The sequence below is a fragment of the Dermacentor silvarum genome, chromosome 1 (assembly GCF_013339745.2).
Source record: "Dermacentor silvarum isolate Dsil-2018 chromosome 1, BIME_Dsil_1.4, whole genome shotgun sequence".
Classification (NCBI taxonomy): domain Eukaryota; kingdom Metazoa; phylum Arthropoda; class Arachnida; order Ixodida; family Ixodidae; genus Dermacentor; species Dermacentor silvarum.
Window position 1 is genome coordinate 16,539,900 of NC_051154.1, and position 22,684 is coordinate 16,562,583.

Consider the following 22,684-nt stretch of genomic DNA (forward strand, 5'->3'; position numbering starts at 1 on the left):
GTGAAAAGCACGTGAGTGATATGTGTCTCAATATTGATCCTCTTTCCAGTAGGCAATGCTAATGACTGGCGACAAAATAAAAGAAAAAAAAGCTCTTCTAATTATTTACAACATTTACGCATTAGGGATGGAAACATCGCCTCTTGCATGCAGAGGCGAATAAGGGGTGTTTCAGCAAACACATTAAAAAAATTTTTAAAGGTTGCCTGTGGCAGATAGCACAATTCTAGTTCATGAGCTGGTCTACTCGATGAAGTGGACATTACTTGCACAAAAAATTTAAACGCATAATTGAATAATTAAAAAATCATCCATTAGGTTTTCAACATATTAACTTATGGCCCGTGTTGCAAGTTACAAATTCTAGCCGTGGAATTCGCAAGGCGGATGCACTAGGAACTAATTCTCAGGATTGCACCAGTTTCGAGATATTAATTCCCGAACGTTTCAGAGAAATACATTGGCGTTCCAGTTACTTTTGCGCTTACCCGCCGTGGTTGTTTAGTGGCTATGGTGTTGGACTGCTAAGCATGAGGTCGCGGGATCAAATCATGGCCATGGCGGCTGCATTTCGATGGGGCGAAATGCTAGAACACCCATATACTTAGATTGAGGTGCACGTTAAAGAACCCCAGGTGGTCTAAATTATTCCAGAGTCCTCCACTATGGTGTGCCTCATAATCAGATCGTGGTTTTGGCACGTAAAATCCCATAATTTGTTCTTTTCATACTTTTGTGCTTTGATGCATACAACTACGTTTTGTTGAAAAAGTGACTGGCACGCCAATGTATTTCTCCGCAAAGTTAGAGAACTAATATCTCGACACTGGTGTCACCCTGAGAATTAGTTCCAAGTGGATCCGCACTCCACGGCTAGAATTTCTAAATTGCAACATGGGACACAAGGTAATTCGCTAAAAACCTAATTGGTTCATTTTGTTAATTAGTCAATCATGCATTTCAATTTTTTGTGCAAGTAATGCCCGCCTCTTCGAGTAGACGAGCTTATGAACTAGAATTGTACTATCTGCCACAGGCCACATTTAAAAATTTTGGAAACTGTTCGCTGAAACACCTTGTATATAGAATTCACTCAGTAACCGAAATGATGTCACGCAGGATTCACTCAAAATCAGAATAAATAGAAGTCTAGAAGTCATGCGCAGCAGCGCTTATACTCGGACTTGAAAAAATAAAAAGGAGTGCAGTTTGGCCGGGAAGGCGAAGCAGTATTACTGATAGCGAAGTAGAAGACAATTACACGAAGGAAGCTTCTTACCGTGTAAATCCGTGTAAGTATCGCACCCATAACTTGACAGCCAATATTTTTAAAAAAGACATCCAATCGAGAAGCAATCGCGTTTCCGTGCGCTGATTCTGATCGGGCTCAACAGCAAATTGTCGCACGCAGCATACTTTCGCGCATCGCTACTGGATGCCGAGAGGAGTCGATCGCGGAGGTTTACGGCGGATTTCATACTCGTAGTTGGAAAAATTAGATCAAATGGCCCGGTCCCATGAAAAGCTCGTCAAAATTGCGATAGAAAAGTGTAGCCCTAACACGAGTTATAGTGGCCATATAAATTGTAGTAAACATTCACCTAAAATTTAAATAGTAAGCATATATATAGTGGACATAGTGGACATTTAATAGGCCATTTAATAGATACATTTAATAGGCCTGCTCTTACCAACACTAACAAAACGAGATTTTCCGCTAACAACAATTTTTTACTCCCTCGAATAAACACTAATTATGGAATGTTTACTGCTCTTTTTACGGCCATTAAATACTGGAACAAACTACCCCCCCATATTAAAGCCTGCCGCACAACATTAACATTCAAGAGAGATACGAAGAAATATTTACTAACGACACTACTGGCCACAGACTCATTACTATGAGTCTATATTGTATACAGAATTATTTTCCAGTTTTCAATGTTTTGTATTTATCTAATGTATTGATTGCTTTTATTTATTTTTATTCTGTATCTTCCTTTGCCTTCTTTTTTTTTCTCCTTCTCTTTAGTTGTTTTATATTTTTTTTGTCACATAGTCTATATAACACTTGTACTTTGCGTATTGTGAGCATATATTTGTTTCTAATTATCTGTTAAATTAACCTCGTGTTCTTTGATATGTGTCATTCCTATGTTTTCATAACGTGTCAATTTATTTATCTATTCATACGCTGTATTTAATTTGCCTATATTTTGAACTTCAATTATTGTAAGCACCTTTCTTGTATTTGATTATGATTGTATTTGATTGTGTATTCTTATGTCTGTTGCTGTTATGTTGCCATAATGTATTAATTATTGCATTGTTAAATTACTAATAGGAGGTCCCCCTGACAGTTCTTGTAACTCCGGGACCTCCTTCTGTACTAATGATGAATGATGAAATAAATAAATAGTAAGCCCAGACCATGTAAACCTGTAAATACCTCACTGGATGACCTCGAGCAGTCGTTTTCACAACGCAGGCATTGTGAAGAACGCTGGCAGCGGAGGCGAACGGTTCGTACAGCCGCGCGATTCACCGCAACTCTGAAAATTAGATTCATCATCATTATCTGCCTATTTTTATGTCCCCTTCTGACGGCCTCTGTGAGTGATCTGCGATGACCTCTGTCTCTTAACTCTGCAACACTAGGGGTGCAGAAAGACAGCCCGGCAATGAAGACAGCGCGCATTAAGTTAGCAGCCATCCCTGCTCGCCCTTTATCATTGTACCCACCAATGATTACCAACAATCAGATATGGCACGCGGGCCCCAGAAGCGTCAGCCGCGCACAGTCATTCACAGCTATGGCAGGGCTAGAGGAGAAGATGCGTGCTCTCCTTCCCATTCGCGTTTGATCACGTGACCTACAACTAACCCGAATATTGAGCGCGTTGGAAATAATGCCCACCAAGCCGCCAACCTTTTCGGCTCACTGTTACGTGCTTTTTCCCGCACCCACAGGGTATGGGCCGCTCATGTATATGGCTTTTGGATTTAATGCGGAAGATCACGGCGACGACAACCGCGACAATTTGCCTGAAGAGTCGATTTAATTGCTTTCGCCATAAAGCTAGAAATAGAAAATTCTTAGCAAAGGGTATATATATATATACATATACATATATATATATATGGGTAGGTTTCGGAAAGCTGGTCGGGCCCCAGCCCCCCCCCCCCCCCCGGAAAAATCAAAACTTTCCGCCTATGGTGAAACTAATCACAAATTAGAACAAATAGTCACACTAATCTGCAAGGTAGAAATGACTGCCCAGAAGCATGTTCATGTGTGTCAGTGCAGGTTCTAGGAGGAAAGAAAATAAGTGACTGATACTGAACCCAAAGCTGCCTACCTCCAATGCTGGCAAATCATCGTATGGTATAATCTCAAATCCTGGCACGAATGGTCCAAAGCCTGCGTAGCTTGATGGATCCGTTGAGGCTGAGACAGCTGCAATACTACGACCCCAAAAGTTGTTCTCGGCAAACACAATTTTAGCCTTGTTGGCGGGGATGCCCTTCACATCGTACCCCCACCGGCGAGCAAGCTTGCAGGCAGTTTCTGCGGCCTCCACACCTGCATGACACGAGTTTGATAGCATGTAAGCAAAATCCCACAGACATAAATAGCATAACACTGCTGATGTATGGGGCTGAAGTAATGAACATTTACGACATGGCCATTTTCCTACTGCCCCTCTGGAGCCAATCATGGCGCATTCTAGATTATTCATGCATTCCCAAAACAGATTATAAAACTGAAATCAAAAGTTTACATACCAAATTTTGCAATGTTGTCGATTTGAGATATAAGCAGTCTAAGTGTGCTACGCGGTTAATAACATTTGCACTCTGATAGGACTGTAACCACTGCAGTTTATATGCTGATATACAGCTCAGTAGAGCACTTATAGCTTTGTGCAGGATGTGCTACTATGTCAGTAACACTGTCTCAACGAACTATTTACAGTAGTACTCTACTTGTCATGTGCATACTCTGGATGGTCTTACAGTCAACGATTATTTTGCCTAAACAACCAGCTGTACTTTCAAGGAAAACTGTGCAAATAATGTGAACAACACAAGACAGCGCAAATATACTCTAGCCAATTGGAGGCCACCTCATTACTGGCTTCATCAGCAGAAGTTAAGTAAACTGACATGACCATTTGCGTGGACTGACTCTGCCAAAGTGAAGCTACAGCAGTGCTGCCATCTCTAGGAAAATTTCCTTAGGCCTAGGGATTTTATTCATTTTTGGGGGAAACAGGGACATTAGTCTAAATCTAGGAAAATTTCACACAAATACATTGAAACAATGAAACTGCTGACTTGACAGCGTGTTCTTATTTTAGTCACTTGCAGATTACATTCAAACTAACACCCGCACTATGACTTTTGATCATACAGCAACGCAGTGAATGCATTTTGCCCAATAAACGAGTGTGGATGCCTTGAGCCCTTTAACGAAGTACTGCTACTGCAATTTTCCCGTTCGAACCTCAAGTTGAGCTGTCCATGTCTGTGTACTTTGAATGAACTACTTATCTGGAACTGGCAAAACAAACGCATGCTGGAACACCAAACAAAGCAGCACGGGCAAATCTGGGTATAAGCCGACACATATACCTAGCGCTGAGCACGAAAGTGTGGTTGTGGCACTCAACAGCGGATTACACATGCGTATACTAAAATTTACAGGGAATCGCCCATAGGCAGAGCAACCATGGACGCAGTCTTAGTAGTCATGTGCTTGAGTGAGTTTTGCTTTGGAGGAAAGATAAAAGTTAGCTGCTTATCTATGTGCTTTGCCACAAATGACACATAACTGTGGTGGTGCTATGTCAGCTATGTCAGTGCACGACATTAAAAACATTCACATCTTTCAGATTGGTGTCGTAAAGTGGCGCGCTGTTTTGACACTGTTACAGTTTATAAGGGAGGTCCGACGTCCCTCGTCCTTACAATTCGAATAAGGTCCGTGTAGTCTTGGCACTTTGGTCTAGGTGCAAACAACTTGGGCCAACAATAAAGTATGTACGTACTGACGTCTTCTTTTGTGAATATGGCTTCAAGCAGGTGGCTGTGTTAGCATAACTTGCACTGCGACATCATTTCCACTCGAGTCCAGTGACATCATTATGTGAATATCTTAAAATGAGTTTAGAAATAAATTAAAACTAATATCTTTAATCTATCTGCACCAAGCAAAGTTTTATTGTTACAGAAACTATATTGACAAACTAAACCAAATTTTGCAAAAATCTAGGAAAATCTAGGAAATTTTTCTATCTGAGTTAGAGAAATGCTGGCTTCAGAAGTTGGCAGCATTGAGCTACAGCAATAAAATATACTAGCACATGGTGCTCATAATATTAACTAAAAAGTTACTAAGCCACTAACGATCAATCACTCGCTGGACTCGGAGCTCTAAACACAAGGTAAAGCATCACTGTGCCTGTACTTCCCATGCATCTGTGTACAATGCATCTGTGGTCCACTCTTCTCACATCTGTGTCTGCCACAAACATCAAACAAGTGGAATCGCCTTCTCACATTACTAGCTGCCAGTGAAAATTATGACATACTTATGAACATATTAACTAACATTGTATGAAAAGGAAACAGGTCTTTAATGCGATTAGCATTCTTAAAGTACTTGATCGATGCACTTTCAGGGGGCTGTCTATCTGTCTACCTATCTATGTTTTTCACCGCTTTCCCATCAACTTGGGTCACTGGGTAGCACATCGAGCTGCTGTGCTGAGAGAGCAGGGTTCAGAAACAACAGTCGGGAAAACTTGGGTCACTGAGTATGTGGCACTGGGTATAATCTGCTGTTCAATTAACCTCTTGATGCCAACTTGGCAACTGGTAAAAATGTGCAACTGGGTAAGTGCTTAACTTGAATGAACCCCCCTCATATCAACTTAGGTCACTCGGTATGTGCAACAGGATATGTGCCGCTCTTCAATGAATTTCTCTGACGCTGTGATAGGAGTTTAGACTGTTTGAATTGCGCGGCCGAATGTGCGTGACTGTTGTGGTGCGCGATGGACGAGGAAGAGCCGGTGCCTGGCGCTGAAGGGGCAGCCATGTCACCAGCCTAAGCTGCCTGGTCTGGGCTTTTGTCCTTAACGAGCCGAGCAGTCCATCTACCCAAGGCCGCTGTTCCTGGGTGAGCTGGGAGAGCCGGCCGGGCTGTCCCTGTGCCTGGTCTGAGCCTTCGTGCCTAACAAGCTGAGCATTCCATCTACCCTAGGCCGGTGTTCCTGAGTGAGCTGGAAGAACAGGTCGGGCTGTCCCTGTGCCTGATCCGGCCTGCTCTACTGCTGTGCGAGCATCTGACGCCGGCGTGTTCCGGTGCAGCCGAGTCTTCTGAACGGTCTACCCTGTGGTGGGCAGACATCCCGACCCAGCTGTCACGCGAGTGGCTCGTCCTGCGCCACCCGCTGCTAGATTCATCACTGCAACTCCTCGTGCCGTGAGTGTGTAATACCGACACGCAATTAAATGTCATCCTACAGTGACGCTGTATGTAAGCAACAGACAACTAAGAAGTGAATTGTGTGTGTTATCGTGTACGTTGTCCTAGTCTCGTCCCCGTGTCATTAAAGCCTCTCTTGGTTGATAGTGCCATCTCTGTGTGTTTCTATATATATATATATATATATATATGCACACACGTGCCGGTGATACCGCGGATGGCACAATGTGTCCGGAGAACAAGCGTGAGAGGAGCCAGACTGCATACACGCCTCATACATGATGCATTTCGACGGTGGTACTACAGTGTGTCGCTATATTGGTACACTGCTAATCGCGTTAACGTCGACATCCATGTTGAGATGGGTTCTGCAAGAATTTTTTGGTCTGTCCATCCGTATCTAACCTCTTTCTTGCTAATTTGGGCCATTGGATATGTGCCCGAGTAGCCAAAATGGGAATAGACAACTTGGGCCATCAGGTATGTGCAACTGGGCATGTGCCACTAGGAATATGAACATTCTTGGCCAATCCTCCAGAATGGGTCTTTGAGTCGTTGATATCCAATTTTGCACATGGAATCGTGGCCCCAACCACGCTGCAAATACTGCACCCCCTACTCTGCACCAAACAATAAGATACTGAAGAAGCCAACCCAATTGAATTGATATGGGTCCTGGCTCACGCAGGGAACCCAGGGAACGAGGCGGCCCCATAATGTGCTCGAGGATTCGTCAACCGAGCGGTGGTTCCCGTCTGACCTGGGGGAGCTGGTCAGCGAGCCACTGACCACATACCACGATGTTGCACAACACTACTGCCTCGCAAGACAGACAAAACCCCCACCTTATCCCCAAGCTCACCAAGGGACACAAAGCCACCTGGTGCCGACTCTAAACGCACTCCTTTCCCAGCCACAAATATACACACACCTTTAACCTGACTCGATAGACCCACACTGATCATTATGTGGGTCCAGAGCCTCTTTCAATCATATTCGCTAGGACCTGCAGGGAATACCCCCACCAGATCTCCTGGCCGCTGCCTCGCCTGAAGCGTGGGAAGCAATACTCCGGGACCCGAGCCTGGAGGTTCAACTGGCGGCTATCAAAAGAGTCGAGGAGGTGGCTGTAAGACATCACCTGGTAGCCGCCCCTCACTAAGACGGATTGACTAAAGTTGTTTCCTCCTCCTCCAGAATGGGTATGAGCCACTGGCTAGGTGCCCACACCGACAAGCAGAACAAGAGGCAAGTGAAGATGTCGGTAACAGAAAATTGAAGAAGTCACCTACACCGAAGTGAAGAATTTGGCCATAGTTTGTTGCTTCATTGCTTCAAAGCTAATTGATTAACACGCAATTCATCGCGAGATGGTTTCTGCCCCAATTTTGTTTGTTTGTGACTTGTACTAATGCACTTTCTACATTTTTATATATTGTATAATTACACAGCTTGTCTTGTGTTTCATTCATTATGGTTGTATTCATTTCTAGTTTGGTTTGTTCTGCAACATAGGTTATGTCTTGCGTAACCACTCTCTCTGACCTTGCAGGTACTAAAAATAAAATAGGAAAGCAACTGACCTTCATTGACAATTCTATCCATACCAAAAGGCATTTCTAAGGTGCTCTCAAAAGTTTTTGTGAGAGAGCATCAGGCAGTAGAAAAGATTTTCGTTTACGTTTGACTATACGCCACCATTTCTCGCATAACTGATCAAGATTATAGCAATACAAAACAACTGCCCCAATTTTATGCGACAAATAATGAAATGCATTTCTTATCACATTTTATTGCAATTTATATGCACATAAAATGAAAAGCAGAGCTTCTGACACAATTTGCTTCTATGCACACTTTATCAAAAACAAAGTATGGCCAGCTGGCTGCTGCTGGCAATGGCCAAATGGCTTTGACTCTTTTGTAATAGTACTGCGTACAACTTACAAACCTTCCACACATACTAACTGAATAATGAACTCAAGGTTACACAGTGGAAACATTTACAATGGAACTTGAATGAAAGCAAAAATAAAGTTTGTTTAGACAAGGCACACAAAACGTGCCAAATACATTACCGTAAATACTCGTGTAAGGGCCGCACCTTCAACTTAGGAGCCGAAATTTTGAAAAAAAAAAAAAACATTTTAGCTGCCAAACGCGCAAATTCGTGCGTGCACCAGCACAAGTTAAGCTTCATGAATCACTACTAGATGGCGAAAGTGGCCGTAATCCCATCATAATCCCATGTTTGCAATCGTTCGCTCGAAGCCATGTTTTCTTTGTGTGGTGTTGCTAGTGTTGCAGTGGTAGGCGGTGTATCGTGTGGTCGTGGTTGCGGAGTGCCGAGTTGTTCAATGGATCGCGGCCTATGTTGCTTGGTGACGATGGGCAAGGATTTGATTGTGTACATCGCGGCCTTCAAGCTGAAAGTCGTGGCTTACGCTAAAGAACAGGGCAAGCGGCCGCTGGACGCCAATTTGATGTGAACGAGAAGTGTCTGCGTCGATCGTGCAACTAAAAAGGCCAGCTCGCTGGAACAAACCGAAACCGGAAAGCATTCCACGGGAAGCCATGCATGTTTCCAGAACTCGCAAAGGAACTTGTGGAGTATGTCCCGAGTATGCGAAAAAACGACTATTCAGTGTCGACGGAGATGACTGGCGTGAAAGCCATTGCCATCGCCCGCCACATGGACATTCCCCTTGCAAATCCCGAATCGCATGAATGGTACGGAAGATGACTACCTCTGGGAAGGCGCCCGTGAGACAGACTTGTCAAGTAGCAGCGAGAGCGAAAGTGATGGCGAACATCCATAAATAAAGTATGTATATCACTTGGCACTGTTTACACTGTTAGTTACAAAAGTCACGGCAACAGTACGAGGTCTTTGCAGAAGCATATAGGCCTGAGTTGTGTAAGAGCCGCACCCTGTCAAAATCACGGGAAATAAGTGTGGCCCTTACACGAGTATATATGGTAGCTATAGTATTTAGAGAAGTACATCACTTCTTTCTAATTTTCTGCACAAAGAATGTGTCTAAGCTGACATGTTCGGACAAAGAGCCAAGGATGGTAGCAACCATCCCCGATGGTCCTAAAATTTCCACATTGGTAGCGGACTCCTGGCTTTCTATTCTACGGGGCTCTAACAGGACAATATTACAACTGTCCATTCACTTTGGCTCATTGGTTCATTATATAAGGAAGCAATTCTGCAAACCTGTCACTCATTTAAAATAATGGTCACAGGCCTTCTTGCAGCACCACAAGTTTTCACTTTGCATTAGATGAGCGATAATAAACCAGGCTCATGCTGAAATTTCATTTAACACCTAATACAGCCACAGCTAATTAGCTGGGCCAAAAACTAGCTGCGTAGCAGACATGCAACAGGGATCCTGCATACTGTACAAAAGTGCAGGCCACATGAGGGCATGCTGAAGAATGGTCTGGTGAGTCTGTGTTATGTCTTGAAATTGTCTTCTCCCGATTTCATCAAGTGTGTAAATGTTCTCGCGATCTGCAACAATGTGCACTTTTGTGTAACAAATCAGTGGGCTGAGCATCACGCAAAGACCATGTATTCCTGTGTTCGTGTTGATAGGAGATTTTTCATAGCATAAATCCCCACAATTTTTCACCACGATGCCCCTGCATGTTAGACAGGGCACAAAGGAAGGACACAAAGCCCTGCATAGCCATCAATCACAGGTAGTGGTGTTATCACTGGCAGTTTCAGCCTTCAGCCAATCAGTCATCCTTCTTTCACAAAGTTATCCAATTTTTGACAGTATTCACCAGAATCCGAATTAAGTGATATCTTACACTACTCCACCCATCAGCTGCCTTTTTCGAGAGCTGATAAAGAAATGGCAAATACAAGTCCCTTTTTTGAAACCTTGGCTCCAGCCTGAGACCTATCCCTTGTTCCACCACTATTGATCACTATAAGCAGTGGTGGTGGCACAAGTAATCCACAGGGGAGACATTAGAAACGGTAAAGCGTCTTGTAGCACACAGTCTTTCCTGCAGGGACCCCTTCAAAAGGAGTGTGTGAGAAGAATAGAGCCAAGGAGCTCGACTTTTTCCTTTTTCACAACTATACAAACTAACAGACAATGAAACCAGATAAAGCATGCGGGAAGATATGTTATGTTTAATTAAACTGTAACAATAACAAGGTAAAGGGAATGAAAGTGGATGAAAAGATAACTTGTGGAGACCAAACTCGCATCTCTGTGTTACACGTGAGATGCTCCAAAATGAGTGCACATTCTCACCAGCACACTTTTCATATGAAAACGAAGAGATAAAGTGCAGCTACGGCAAACCAATGTGTGGCAACGGCAGGCAATGGCCATGTGTGCATCTGCCTGCCTTGCACTTGGAGCAACTGGTGTTGCACAGAATCCAAGCCTTAATTCATTGACCATGACAGCTGCAGAATTGATTTCCACTATTCAGTGTGCAGGGAAGCTTTACATAGCTGTGGGAACTTGTCAACGGCAACAAGTGTGTGTCAACACCTTTCTGTGTCAACAGATAGACAAAGGAGTGCAGTTCAAGGCCATGCATCACAGGGAGAATGCAGTGGAAACTGCTATGTTCTATCACTTTAACACTCCACAATACTTCATCGATTTTAGCACCTTTAGTAGGGATGCATTAACTAAAGAATGCCCAGTAGCGTCCAGTATTTTTGAGCTGCTAGTGGTTGAAAGCTTTTTTAATTTGTGCAATCATCAGATAGTACGTACCAGTGTTCATAGGCAGCACTTTGTCATAACCAAACATGTTTGTCAGTCGCTCAGCCAGCTCTCCCAGAGCAGTGTTGTAGAATGCTCGCGAGGTGAGAGTCAACAGCTCCGCTTGCTCTTTCAGAGCCTTCACAATTTTAGGGTGGCAGTGGCCTTGGTTCACCGCACTGTATGCACTCAGGAAATCAAAGTAAACACGGCCATCAACATCCCACACGTGGACACCTGTATGGTACACAAAAAAATTAAACATGTAGAATGCCATGTGCAAAAATAATTTATCACACCCTTTCCCTTTAGCAAATTATCCTGTCCAATGAACTTATTAGACTGCTTAGTCCACTCTTCTTGAGTACTTTAAATAAATTGAAACATGAGATACTCGGGTAGTCATATTCTTCAGTTATACATGTAGTTACAATTTTTTTTTTTTTAATGCTATACATGAATTTATAAAAATTGCCTGTAGCAGATTGTGAAATTCTAATCCTAGAACTAGACTGCTCGAAGGAGTGGACATTACTTGCACAGTAAATAAAGATCTATAATTAACTAATTAACAAAAATCTACTATTTAAGTGCTCAATAAATTACTTTAGGGCACATATTGCAATATACAAATTGACGCGGGTGAGTTCTCAAAGCTCATCCACTTGGAACAAATTCTGAGGATGGCACAGTTTCGAGATATGCACCTTAGAACTTGTCGTAAAAATGCACTGTAGTGCCGCTTACTTTTGTAACAAAAAGCCATTTCATGCATTGAACCACAAAAGTAACTGGAACGTCATTGTAAATTCAGTGTTGCCAGGTTTGGCTATATATAGCCAAATTGGGCTACAGAAAAAAATTTGTGGCGTCGATTTGGATGAGTCGGTCATGTGGCTATATTTGGGCTACTTAAAATCTGCGACTTGGCTTTGTTTGGCCTATAAGTGGCGCCCTAATCCACACTCCAGAGGTGGCTCTGATCGAGTAGAAAGAAATCTCGAAGGCTATGTTTTAGCTGGCTGAGCATGCAGCGCGGCTGTGCGTGTGTGCATGCGCGAAATGCCCCCCCCCCCTTCCCCCCCCCCCCGTCTGCGCCCTTGTCCGAGCCGGTGGCTTTAATCTTAAATGCACTTAAATTTACACCCCGCTTCACCGTCAGACACCCGATCTCTGGGCATCAAGATGAGCCTGGGAGGAGAGGGTTTTTCATAGTACACTGTACTAACATGGCTATGCTCAGAAAGAGAGAGCAACAAAATAGGGTCGGGAGATCGTGGCGCCGACATGAAAGAAGGGAAGCACAGGTAGAAGATACGCTCCAGTGTGTTCACATTTCTACACGTTTCTCTCTGCTCCACGTTTCTCACGCTACTCATTGTGCTAATATCAAAACATGTTTGCCACGATGACATCAGTGCACTACGTCACGTGACCATTACCCACCGTGTTAGCAGGTGCGGTATCACGCTGCTGGCTCGAGGACGCGGGTTTGATTCCCGGCCGTGGCGGCCGCATTTCGATCGAGGCAAAATGCAGGAACACCCGTGTACTTAGATTTAGGTGCACGTTAAAGAACCCCAGATGGTCAAAATTAATCTGGAGTCCCCCACTGTGTCATGCCTCCAAATCATATCGTGGTTTTGGCACGTAAACCCCCAGCAATTATTATTATTAGCACATCAATATATTTTGCTTTTTGACAGCAACCGGTTTTCACAGGATTACCACTGTTTTAAATTTGTTGTTTACCTTTGCTCTTTGTGAGCAGTGCGGCTTTTACCATTTTGAGCGAGTTACGTTCGGGACGTGGTCATCGCCGAAAATGACTGCGCGCTACTTACACTGGTGTGCGTTTTGCGCAGTAATCTTTTAAAGCTTCTCTTACACCAATTTAGACAGTGAGTGGCATCTGTTGTCCCTCACTTTTTATTGCAATAGCAACTATATGGACACTTCAAGCGAATTTCTGCCATTGGCGTCGCCGTCACTGCTGTGATGTTTCGTATAAAGTCTAAGGGCGATAAAATCGTCGCCGCGCGCCCTATGTGCTAGTGAAAGCGCACGGGGGACGCGCGCTTTCATGGACAGCGAACGCACGGTGGAGAGCAAACACGACTTCCTCCGTCGCGCGAAAGGCCGTGGGGGTATGGGAGGGAGGAAGGGAGGAGCAACGCTGTGCTGCAGCACCAAATGCCTATATTGCAAACCGGGCACAAGGGGAACTAGCGACGCAATCTCCCACGCGAAAGGAGGAAACCGGGAAGGCAGCGCGGGAGGGGGGGGGGGGGGGGCGACTTCTACTCTGCAAACTGCGCACTTTACGCCGGTGCGGGCTGTCACGCACACCGTATCTTGAAAGCGATCTCCAGAGGGCTCTGACCTTTGTATGCGGTGTGCTTTAGCCGCTCAGTTTCCGTTGAAGCGATAGATCGCACGAACCTTTGCTCCCTGCGGCGGCCGCGCTCGTTCACGCCAGCGTTTGGACAGTGGTTGTCTGCGGTCATCGAGTGTGATCTATTCATGTTTGCTTGTGCGCGCTGACACCACGCTTGTTAGTAATTTAGTGAGTAAGCGAATGTGCCCCAGTTTATGCAGCCGATAAAACTACTATCCCTACTCCGTATAGCTCTCTACTAATTTTCCATCGCAATTGATGCTTCGCCTTGTGGGCGAAACTGCAACATTTTTTTTAATGCATGTTCTTGGCATGCTAGAGACCTAAGATGGCGGCCAGGTTGATGTAAATGTACACTATATGGAGCGTGTACTAGCTAACCCTGCCAAGATAAATAAAAAAAAGGGAAAAAAAATGAGAAAACATCACAGGACAATGAGACAAATAACGAAAGATATCATAGCGCGAAAGGCTGGTTTTGGCCCATAAAAAAAGAAGCGGTAGGAGCGTCACCGTCCCAGACCGCTGGACAGCTGAACTTTTTTCTACACCTTAGGCAGAGGTCACTTGAGAGGTCGATGATGCTGAACATTATTTTGCGCTCACGACAGCTAAACGCAGAGTTCGTAGTTAATATTACTGTAAATAACTAAATATCATAACTTAGTACTATAAGTCATATAAATAAAAGCATCGTGATTTTGCCCTCTGCAGCGATTTGCTGGAACTTGAGAGCTTCCGGGGCCAGCCAAAAAAGTGTTTTGTATGCAAGCATGATGTCGCTGTTGTTGAGGTCAAGGGTGAACCGCCACGGTGGCACGGACATTTTTTTTTTGCTGTTCCTACGGGTTGTGCAAAAAAGGATTGCTGTAGTCGAATGTGAAAATGTTTACAGAGATAAAACTGCAAATAAATATGGCTATATTTGGCTACGAAATTTTTTGCTCTTTTTTTGTGTTTGGCTACATTTGGGCTACAATTTCTCTAGCTTTGGGCTACGCTGCCTCGTCCGACCTGGCAACACTTATTGTATTTCATTGCACAATTTGGAAATGACTATCTCAAAACTGGTGTCATCCCGAGAATTCAAACCAAATGAATACACCTTGCGAACTCGCCAGCTATAATTTGTAAATAGCAATATGTGCCATAGAGTAATTAGTTAAAAACTGAATTAGTCAAATATGCATTTAGATTTCTTGCGCAGGTAATGTCCGCCTCTTTAATACAGCTTAAGGACTAGAACTTGTGCTATATGCCACAGGAGATCTTTAAAATTCTGTATAGCCTAAAACAAAAAAAACACACTGTATATCTCTTACAAATTATTAATCCATCAAGAACCATAATTAGACCTCACTGTGCTGCAAAAACCTGTGTGTTTGATTGATTCCAATTAAACGTCACCGTGTGTCCCGCTCACATTAAGACAATTCCGATTTGACCTCACTGCATGTCCTGCTCGCACATAGAGCCTGAAGGTCACTGCTTAGATCCACATTGGTAAATCGGTCATTCATAGGTTTCCAGGGGCACCTATCAGAATCTACAAACACTAACTAGCCTTAATGAGACCATAAATGGCAGTCAGATTTAATGGTACTTCATATGCCAATTGGTCTTAGTTGGAAAAAACATGATGTGAAATAGTTATTAAAAATAGCAGCGTAATTAAAATTCAAGTTCTCAATAACAGATTTTAGTACTTCGGTATGATCAATGGAGACCAGCATCTCACTTTTCTTACAAAATCTGCAATAAAACTTACTTAGCCTATATATTTCTTTTTTAACTGGCACTGGCCATTCAGAGTCCCATTAAAGTCATTTGGTGTTTATAGATACCACTGCCCAATGGGCCATGAAAATCCGGTGGACATCCGAATCATATCCGGACATCCAAGTCCAGAGCCGATTATCCCCAGGATTACCCAGGGACGCTGTGTTCCAGTTATTTTGAACGTCCATTTTGTTTTTAATCTCAAACGTCCTAAGGACATCTGCACTGGATTTTATGCGGACGGCATGCTTCAGACGACAGAGGCACATCCATGGGACATCATCTCTTTGATTATTTGTCAACAGTTTCTGCACTGTGTATGGTGCAAGCGACATCTGCATTGGACATCGCATAAAGTCTCGATCGTGAATTCACAGAATTTTTCATGGCGAAATTGCACGTTTCCACAAGAAAAACACAATAACAATGCCCACAGTTCAAGCGCCCTGAATTCGCAACCTCGTCGCTGCAGAAGTTTCAATAACTGTGTTCCTGTGGATGTCCGATGGATGTACAGAAAAGGCCCAAGTGCATGGTTTTGCATGTCCCTATAACGTCCGAATGTACGGTTCTGGCAGCCATCGGATGTTCGACGGACTGCCAATTTTCTTGCACATAAGCGTCTTATGGACGTCCGTAGTAAATCCAGTGGATTTCTGTGGATCTCCGACGGACATCCATATGCCCAAAACTGGCGGACCAGGGGATGTCCAGTGGACTTTCAGTGCCCATTGGTTGGGTGCCCCTGGACATGCCTGAATATTCAAGTGACCAATGCGGATCTAAGCAGTAGCCCTTTGGGCCAAAGAATGTGCCAATGGGACACAGTGGGTCTCAATTGTAACTGCCTTAACACCAATTGGACCCACAAAGATGGCCAATTGGAACCAATTTTGTCTTATTGAAAAAACGCCCTTGAACTCAACGGTATAATTTTTTTTTTCCGAGAAGGCGTCCTTTCACCATTAGACAGCCATTCCTGCTTTTAGTAACAAGCCTACAACTTTTACCTGGGCATAGAAAATAATTTGAAAATAATTTTGGGCATTCCAAGCAACTTCACATATAAGTATCACTTTTAAAGGGCCCCTCACCAGGTTTGCACATTGAAAACACAAGAGCGGTGAGCAGGTAAGGCGGCGATGACTGTGCCTGTGAAGCATTACACTTATTTATGCCACAAAAGCAGCAGAAAATTAAAAGCCTTTACGCTCTTCTTCTCAGAGGCACCACTCAGCCTGCCAGTGTCACATACACAGCACCTGCAACGCACAAATATCCACTAGTAGCACAAGCAACTCTAGAGATTCCCATGAAACACCTAACGTACAAGACTGCCACAGGAAATGCACCAAACAACAAGAAAAGCAGCAGAAGCAGGGAGATGTCGGGGGAAAAAAAAAAAAAAAGAGCTGGATGTCACAGGGGTGAAGGGTCTGACAAAAGAAAAGATGGGCTGATTTGGAAGACAGTAGGAGGACAATGTCACTAGTCAAAGCAACAGGAGAGTGCCTATGCCATGGGGAGGGTAGATCACCTCCTCGTATCATCGCTTTACAATATTTCACTAATTCCATCTCGGCTACTGCTAAGCCCTTTATAATGTATTCTTCTGCTTTAAAAATTCTGGCATAAAACCAAAATTTCCTATGAGGCCTGATGAGGGACCTTTTAAGTGCAATTGAAATACTTCTCTTCAGGCAGCAGCTGACATGCTGTACAGCACAGTTATTACAGTACATTACATTATTTAATGATATGCTGCTCATAATCAGCTACTTCAGCAACATCAGCTTTCAATACTACGCAAAAGTAAACTGTATCTGATATGCCATGATAGTTGCATCATTTTCTGAAATGATTAAATTCTTGCTTCAAGAAAGCTATTTTTAGGTATACGTGAAGTGACACGAAATACAGAGCATAACTGCAAGTGCCACCTGCCAATAAACCAGGCACATATTTCAAACAACATTAGACTGTTTAATGCCAAGCGTATTAACAAGCATATTTGTTAACTCACTGTTAAAATGAAAGGCTATTTCTTTTTTACTTGTTTCCACTATGTGACTTTTTTCAATGCTGAAATATAGGTACCGATGCATACCGTACTTGTAGCACTATACTGTCCTAGCAGATATGCTGTCGACTCAGTGCACAACCAACTGTGTTGAAAAGGAGCATTGCCCTTACAGAAGTTGTAAATATTCCTGAATGGCAGATTTAATGCCCGTCGAGATACAACTATAACAGGTCACAAGGATTGCATTTTCAAAGAGTTGCTGACATCATTGTCAATATTCTGAGTGGAAAGTTCCCAGCTTTGAAATCAATTCAGCTTTTTCTTTCCTTGAAATCTTGTATTTCATTTTATTATCATCATTACGATATGATGATAATTATTTGGTAACTGCAAAAGCAATGGCAGCATCACAAATGCAGCTGGTGTACCCCTGCAACAGCTGTTGCTGTAAAAGCTTGGATGCAGGCTGAATTGAAGTAACGAGAGCTTTGACAACAAGCATTCACTGAACTGGTTCTCACTGTTTTAAAGCTTATATCTACAGGCAAGCGAAATTGATAAGAGTATGTCTTCGTTTTTGTACACTTGCTATCCTATTTCTCTGATGATTAACTTTTCTGTCTGCACACATCACTTACACGAAGTAACCTGTATCGAACTTGGGTCCCTACAAGGAACACTTCACTGGGCTATAAATGGCAGTCAAAATATCCCTTTTAAAATGCCTTAAAAGGCAGAGAGTGAGTTGTGTAGAAGTACCATGAAATTTGGATACTTTTTGAAGGTTGTCCCATTTTACATGACTTTTTTAAAATTACAGGAGTCCATAGAGAACCTTAAAGAGATGTAACTCTGTACAATGGCATGCTGAATTTACCTTTTTGCAAGACAGCGACGTTTGAATGCGCACCCACAACCGTCACATTCCAGTGTATGTCTGTTTTTCAAATTTCAGTCACTGAAAATTGCTTTGTAACACTTCCTGTCTAAAAGTGCGCAACGCTGCTATCAGAACAATTCATTTCAGTTTTATTCATGTCAAATTCAAGTGCATAGTAACATTGTCATTTGAGAATGACAATGACATTTAACATAACCCAGAAGCTGAAATACTTGAGCAAGAGCCACTCTCTCTAAACCTTCTAGGAGCCACACTCATTGTATAAGTCAATAAAGCTTTTTTTTAACTATACTGCTGGTTTATCTGTTGTGCAGTTACCCCAGAATCATGCCTGTAACAAACAAAATGTGAGCTAATGACACATTCGACTGGTGATTTCAGAGCGCTCCTGCAACACTTCGAAGGTTGTTTAACAAAGCAGCCAAACGGAAGTTGAAATAATGCTACTAAAATCCTTTACACATGACCATCAGAGTGCTGCCACAGTGGTCTGAGACAATCACTCAAATAAGCCACAAGATTTAAACATGAATACATCATGGACATGAATATATGTGTACATGAATTGCCCCATGCAATAATGACTTGATGGTGCTACAGATAATTACTAATAAATAAATACCTTTTGCTTTGTGGATTGCCACTGGAAGTGGATGATAATTGTGGGCACCATATTTTCCTTCACGTTCAAAGACCTGATCAGAACTTAGTGGATACAGCTTAGCCTGAGTCCTTTTTTGCAACCAACTCAGCTGCCGCCGCAAAACCCTGGAAGATAGCTTGGTAGCATGCATAACTTTCTGAAAAATGAACACATAAAAAATGACTTTAAGCACTGAGTAATAGAAATGCACTGCCAAGCAGATAAATGTGCACTGGAGCCTGGCCCAAAACCTCCAAGCAGACTGCCATCCACCCCTCCTTTTCTTGTCCTTCATAGTCATCTGCGATTTCAGCAGAATACCAGATACCATGAGGCAAATATGAACCCTTCAGCAGGCATGGAGCACCACTGTCCTCTTTGTTGGCATGACCGCGGCCAAGCATATGGCATTGCCCAATTCAATGGCAAAACATAGGTGGAAATGGCTAACCAGGGTCTTCTAGCTGTTCTAGTGAAATCAAAATACCATCCCCATTTCTAACCAGTTAAAAGCCTTCATAACAAAGCAAAGCCAACTTCTCCCCGCTGGGTCAATCATTTTCAGTTCTGATACAACCTGAAACTAAGTGTTACATATAGTCAAACGCTTTTATAATGTAGTGCTTGGGACCTCCAAGATCCTTTGTCATACAGGTCACTTCATTCTAAAGGTCGCACACCATCGTTTACAACATCTTCACCCCTATTGCTTTAGTTGGCATTGGTGTCCTTTCTGCCCTAGATGGCTTTAAAGACGTCGTCAGTTGTCAGTTACAATTTCACGATCACGTGATATGCAACTGCGACGTATTCGTCAGCCCTTGCACCCACTGATGCAATACAACAAGAATAACAAGAAGCGTACGAGTTGAGTGATTCCTGAAGCAGTGCAGCAGGACTACTTCTGACATGCACACACTCGTCAAGTGCATCGCTAACATTGCCGTTAGTGCTAGAGCAGAGCGCACATTGGCAATGTCTGCAGAGGGCAGTGGCGTTCGTTGTAAAGCAACAAATGGGCCATTGGGGACGCCCAAATTACTTTGTTGTGGAGCAAATTCATTGTACCAGTCTTCGTTGTAGAGGTCTTCACAATACATATAAGAGATAGGAATTCGGCTGGGATGTAATCAATGATTTATTATATAGTTAATGTCTTTGTAGAGGCGTTCAACTGTATACAACAATTGTAGAGGCGTTCGACTGTATACAATAGAGCAACTATATATACCTAGTATACTTCATTTTCGGGCAAAAACCCTAATTTTTGCACCCCAAAAATAAAAATCGGGCTACACCCGATTTTCCCCAAATTTGGTGCTTTCATAAAGGATTTTAATAAATTCAGATGTTACAAAGCTAATAAATGCTGCCCGCCTTTTCTGAGCAGGTGGTCAAGATACATTATAATATTATTAATATATGAATATCGCATATGCCTCATTTTCACTTCATACTTAGCAAAAACTGACAAATAAAAGATATAATATATTCAATGCTTGCCAGCCTTGAGTGAACTACATCTTATTGCTTTTTTAAGAACCATGTTTACATGAATACAAGAATGGTGCATTGTGTTACATTTCCTGTATGTCGCCTACATGTAAACAGCAGTATTGCTCTAGGAAGCGAGTTAACGGTGCACTGATGCTGCTCTGCATTGCAAAAAGTAGCTTTGATGTTGATCCACATAGCAACTTTTTTCCCCTCCTCCTCAGCCATGTATGTAAATGCATATCTGAAGTAAAGACTCAGACTCGGAGGATGTTTACCTAACTATGTTACCTTCAAAGAAAGGTGGCTGATTCATCTAGGTGGTATTTTATTCATTTTGTCGCAAGAGCGTGTAATCGGAACCAGTAAAACAAGGCAACAACAGACAAGGACAAAAAAAGCCTTGGCAGGTCTAGGATGGACAAAGAAGTGTTCCCATTGCATATACTAATAATATACATCCACAAAGGCTTGTAAGATAAGGAAAAGCATCACACCTCCTTGCATACCCTTGTACACTTTTTGTACTTTTTTGCTAGTTAAAAAAAATACTGAGAAAAATGTAAAGAAGGAATCGCCAAACCCATCTTTATCTGTTGGCTTTGTTAATGTGGTTCCTTTTAAATGTATTCATAATTCATGACAACGAGGATTTGTAGAGATCAGTTCATCAGATGATTTGCGAGCAGCTCTCTTTGCCATTACATGTTCTTGTGAGTGATTTCGCTTGTTTAAACAGAATGTTTGTGTCCAAAAGGAGACCATTACTTGTATTTGTAGAACTTGCCAAAAAATTCTGAACATTGGGCTGCGGGATATCAAAACTCCCAATTTTTCCCCAGCTTCTGTGCCAGACCACAAAATCCCCAATTTCTCCCCCTAGTTTTCCTCTTTACAAATAACTCAATTTTTACCCCCCGAATTAAAAAAAAGTACAATCCCAAAACAAAGGATCCTATATATACTGTACACAGTCTCAGGTATCACAACGCCTTTAAAATCTGTGTTTGTAGTTATTGAGGGCAGCTTACACTGTTGCTAAACGTACTTACTTAAATGGTCGCATTAAATTACTCTTATAAATACTAATTACTCTTATAAATAATACAAGGGCTTCATATGGCAATATCTCGGCGTCTTATTTCTTTCTTCTTTTTTAATGGTATCTACACCGCTAATGAAAAGCGATCTGTTGTAATCACTAAATTGTGCGATGAAGACGGTACATAAAAGAACCACTACAAATGAACAAAACAACAGTAAGAGATCAAAAGAACAGTAACAGCTGGGAAAACTTCACGAGTTCATCACGCGCCGTACGCTGGCCCTGCGTGCACAAAATTTAAGGGGGGGTTAGGACATCCCCCCTAGATTTGCGCATACGTGGGAATATGTTGACGTATGCAACTTATTAAGCGCCACGAGTGCACGGTGGCAACGCCCTCGTTTCGCTAGGGCGGTCGTTTAAATTGTTTGTCAAAGGAGCACGTGGTACAGACATACGTGCGCATTGCGTGCCGGGACGGTCAAATTTGGCGCCTAACGAGAGGGCTCGGACGGGTGGGTCGCGTGTATCGCTACCTTGCAATCTGAATAAACAAATCAAAGAAAATAGAAAGCAAAAAAAAAAAAAAAAACGGAGAGAAGAAAGCGAGCACGCGCCTAAACTTTGTTTGGCGCAAATGGGACGAAATGCTTTCCGCATTCCTGCATTAATCTACGCGCAAGCAAAACGGCTAATGAAGGAATGCTTACCGTGAACAGCCGCAAGGGTCGAAACGAGATAACTACGGGAGGGCGGACAAGGCAAATCACCGGCAACGCCGTGAGTAAATTACGCAGACAACTCGACGTGCCACTTCAGGGGCTGTGGCGCTGCGGGCGCTACAGGCAATAGGGCAGTTTCCACTGCCACTCCCACGCAGCTATTCAGTTTCCATTGGCGATCTCTCAGGCGTCTGCTGTGACGTTCGCATTCTCGACAGCTCCTCGGCGTCCACTCGGTAGCGTCGGTTGTCTACCATTGTACTTTTACTTTGTTCTCTTTCTCTTTTCTTTGCACCATTTCCGTGCTGTGCTCTGTTTATCATGGAAGCAGAGTAGAATAAGACTGCGAGAGCCTGTTTCAGCGCCCAGCAAAATGCCGAACTGTGCACACATTTATACTGGTGTCACAAGGCGCACTTTTGATCGCGATCTAGCTCG

General features: G+C 43.0%; 1 protein-coding gene across 2 annotated transcripts in view; it reads right to left on the reverse strand.

Moving 5' to 3' along the window:
• LOC119457421 (ornithine aminotransferase, mitochondrial-like) overlaps positions 1–22,375 on the reverse strand; it is a 56,539-nt gene extending 34,164 nt beyond the window's left edge. For both annotated transcript variants that reach the window (XM_037718987.2, XM_037718985.2), the window contains exons 1-4: positions 22,235–22,375; positions 18,965–19,142; positions 11,254–11,478; positions 3,360–3,583 (exon numbers count right to left, since the gene is read on the reverse strand). In XM_037718987.2, the coding sequence (XP_037574915.1) occupies positions 3,360–3,583; positions 11,254–11,478; positions 18,965–19,136 (621 nt within the window). In that variant the 5' untranslated portion in view covers positions 19,137–19,142; positions 22,235–22,375. The remainder of the gene's footprint in view (positions 1–3,359; positions 3,584–11,253; positions 11,479–18,964; positions 19,143–22,234) is intronic.
• Between the last annotated feature and the right edge of the window lie 309 nt (positions 22,376–22,684).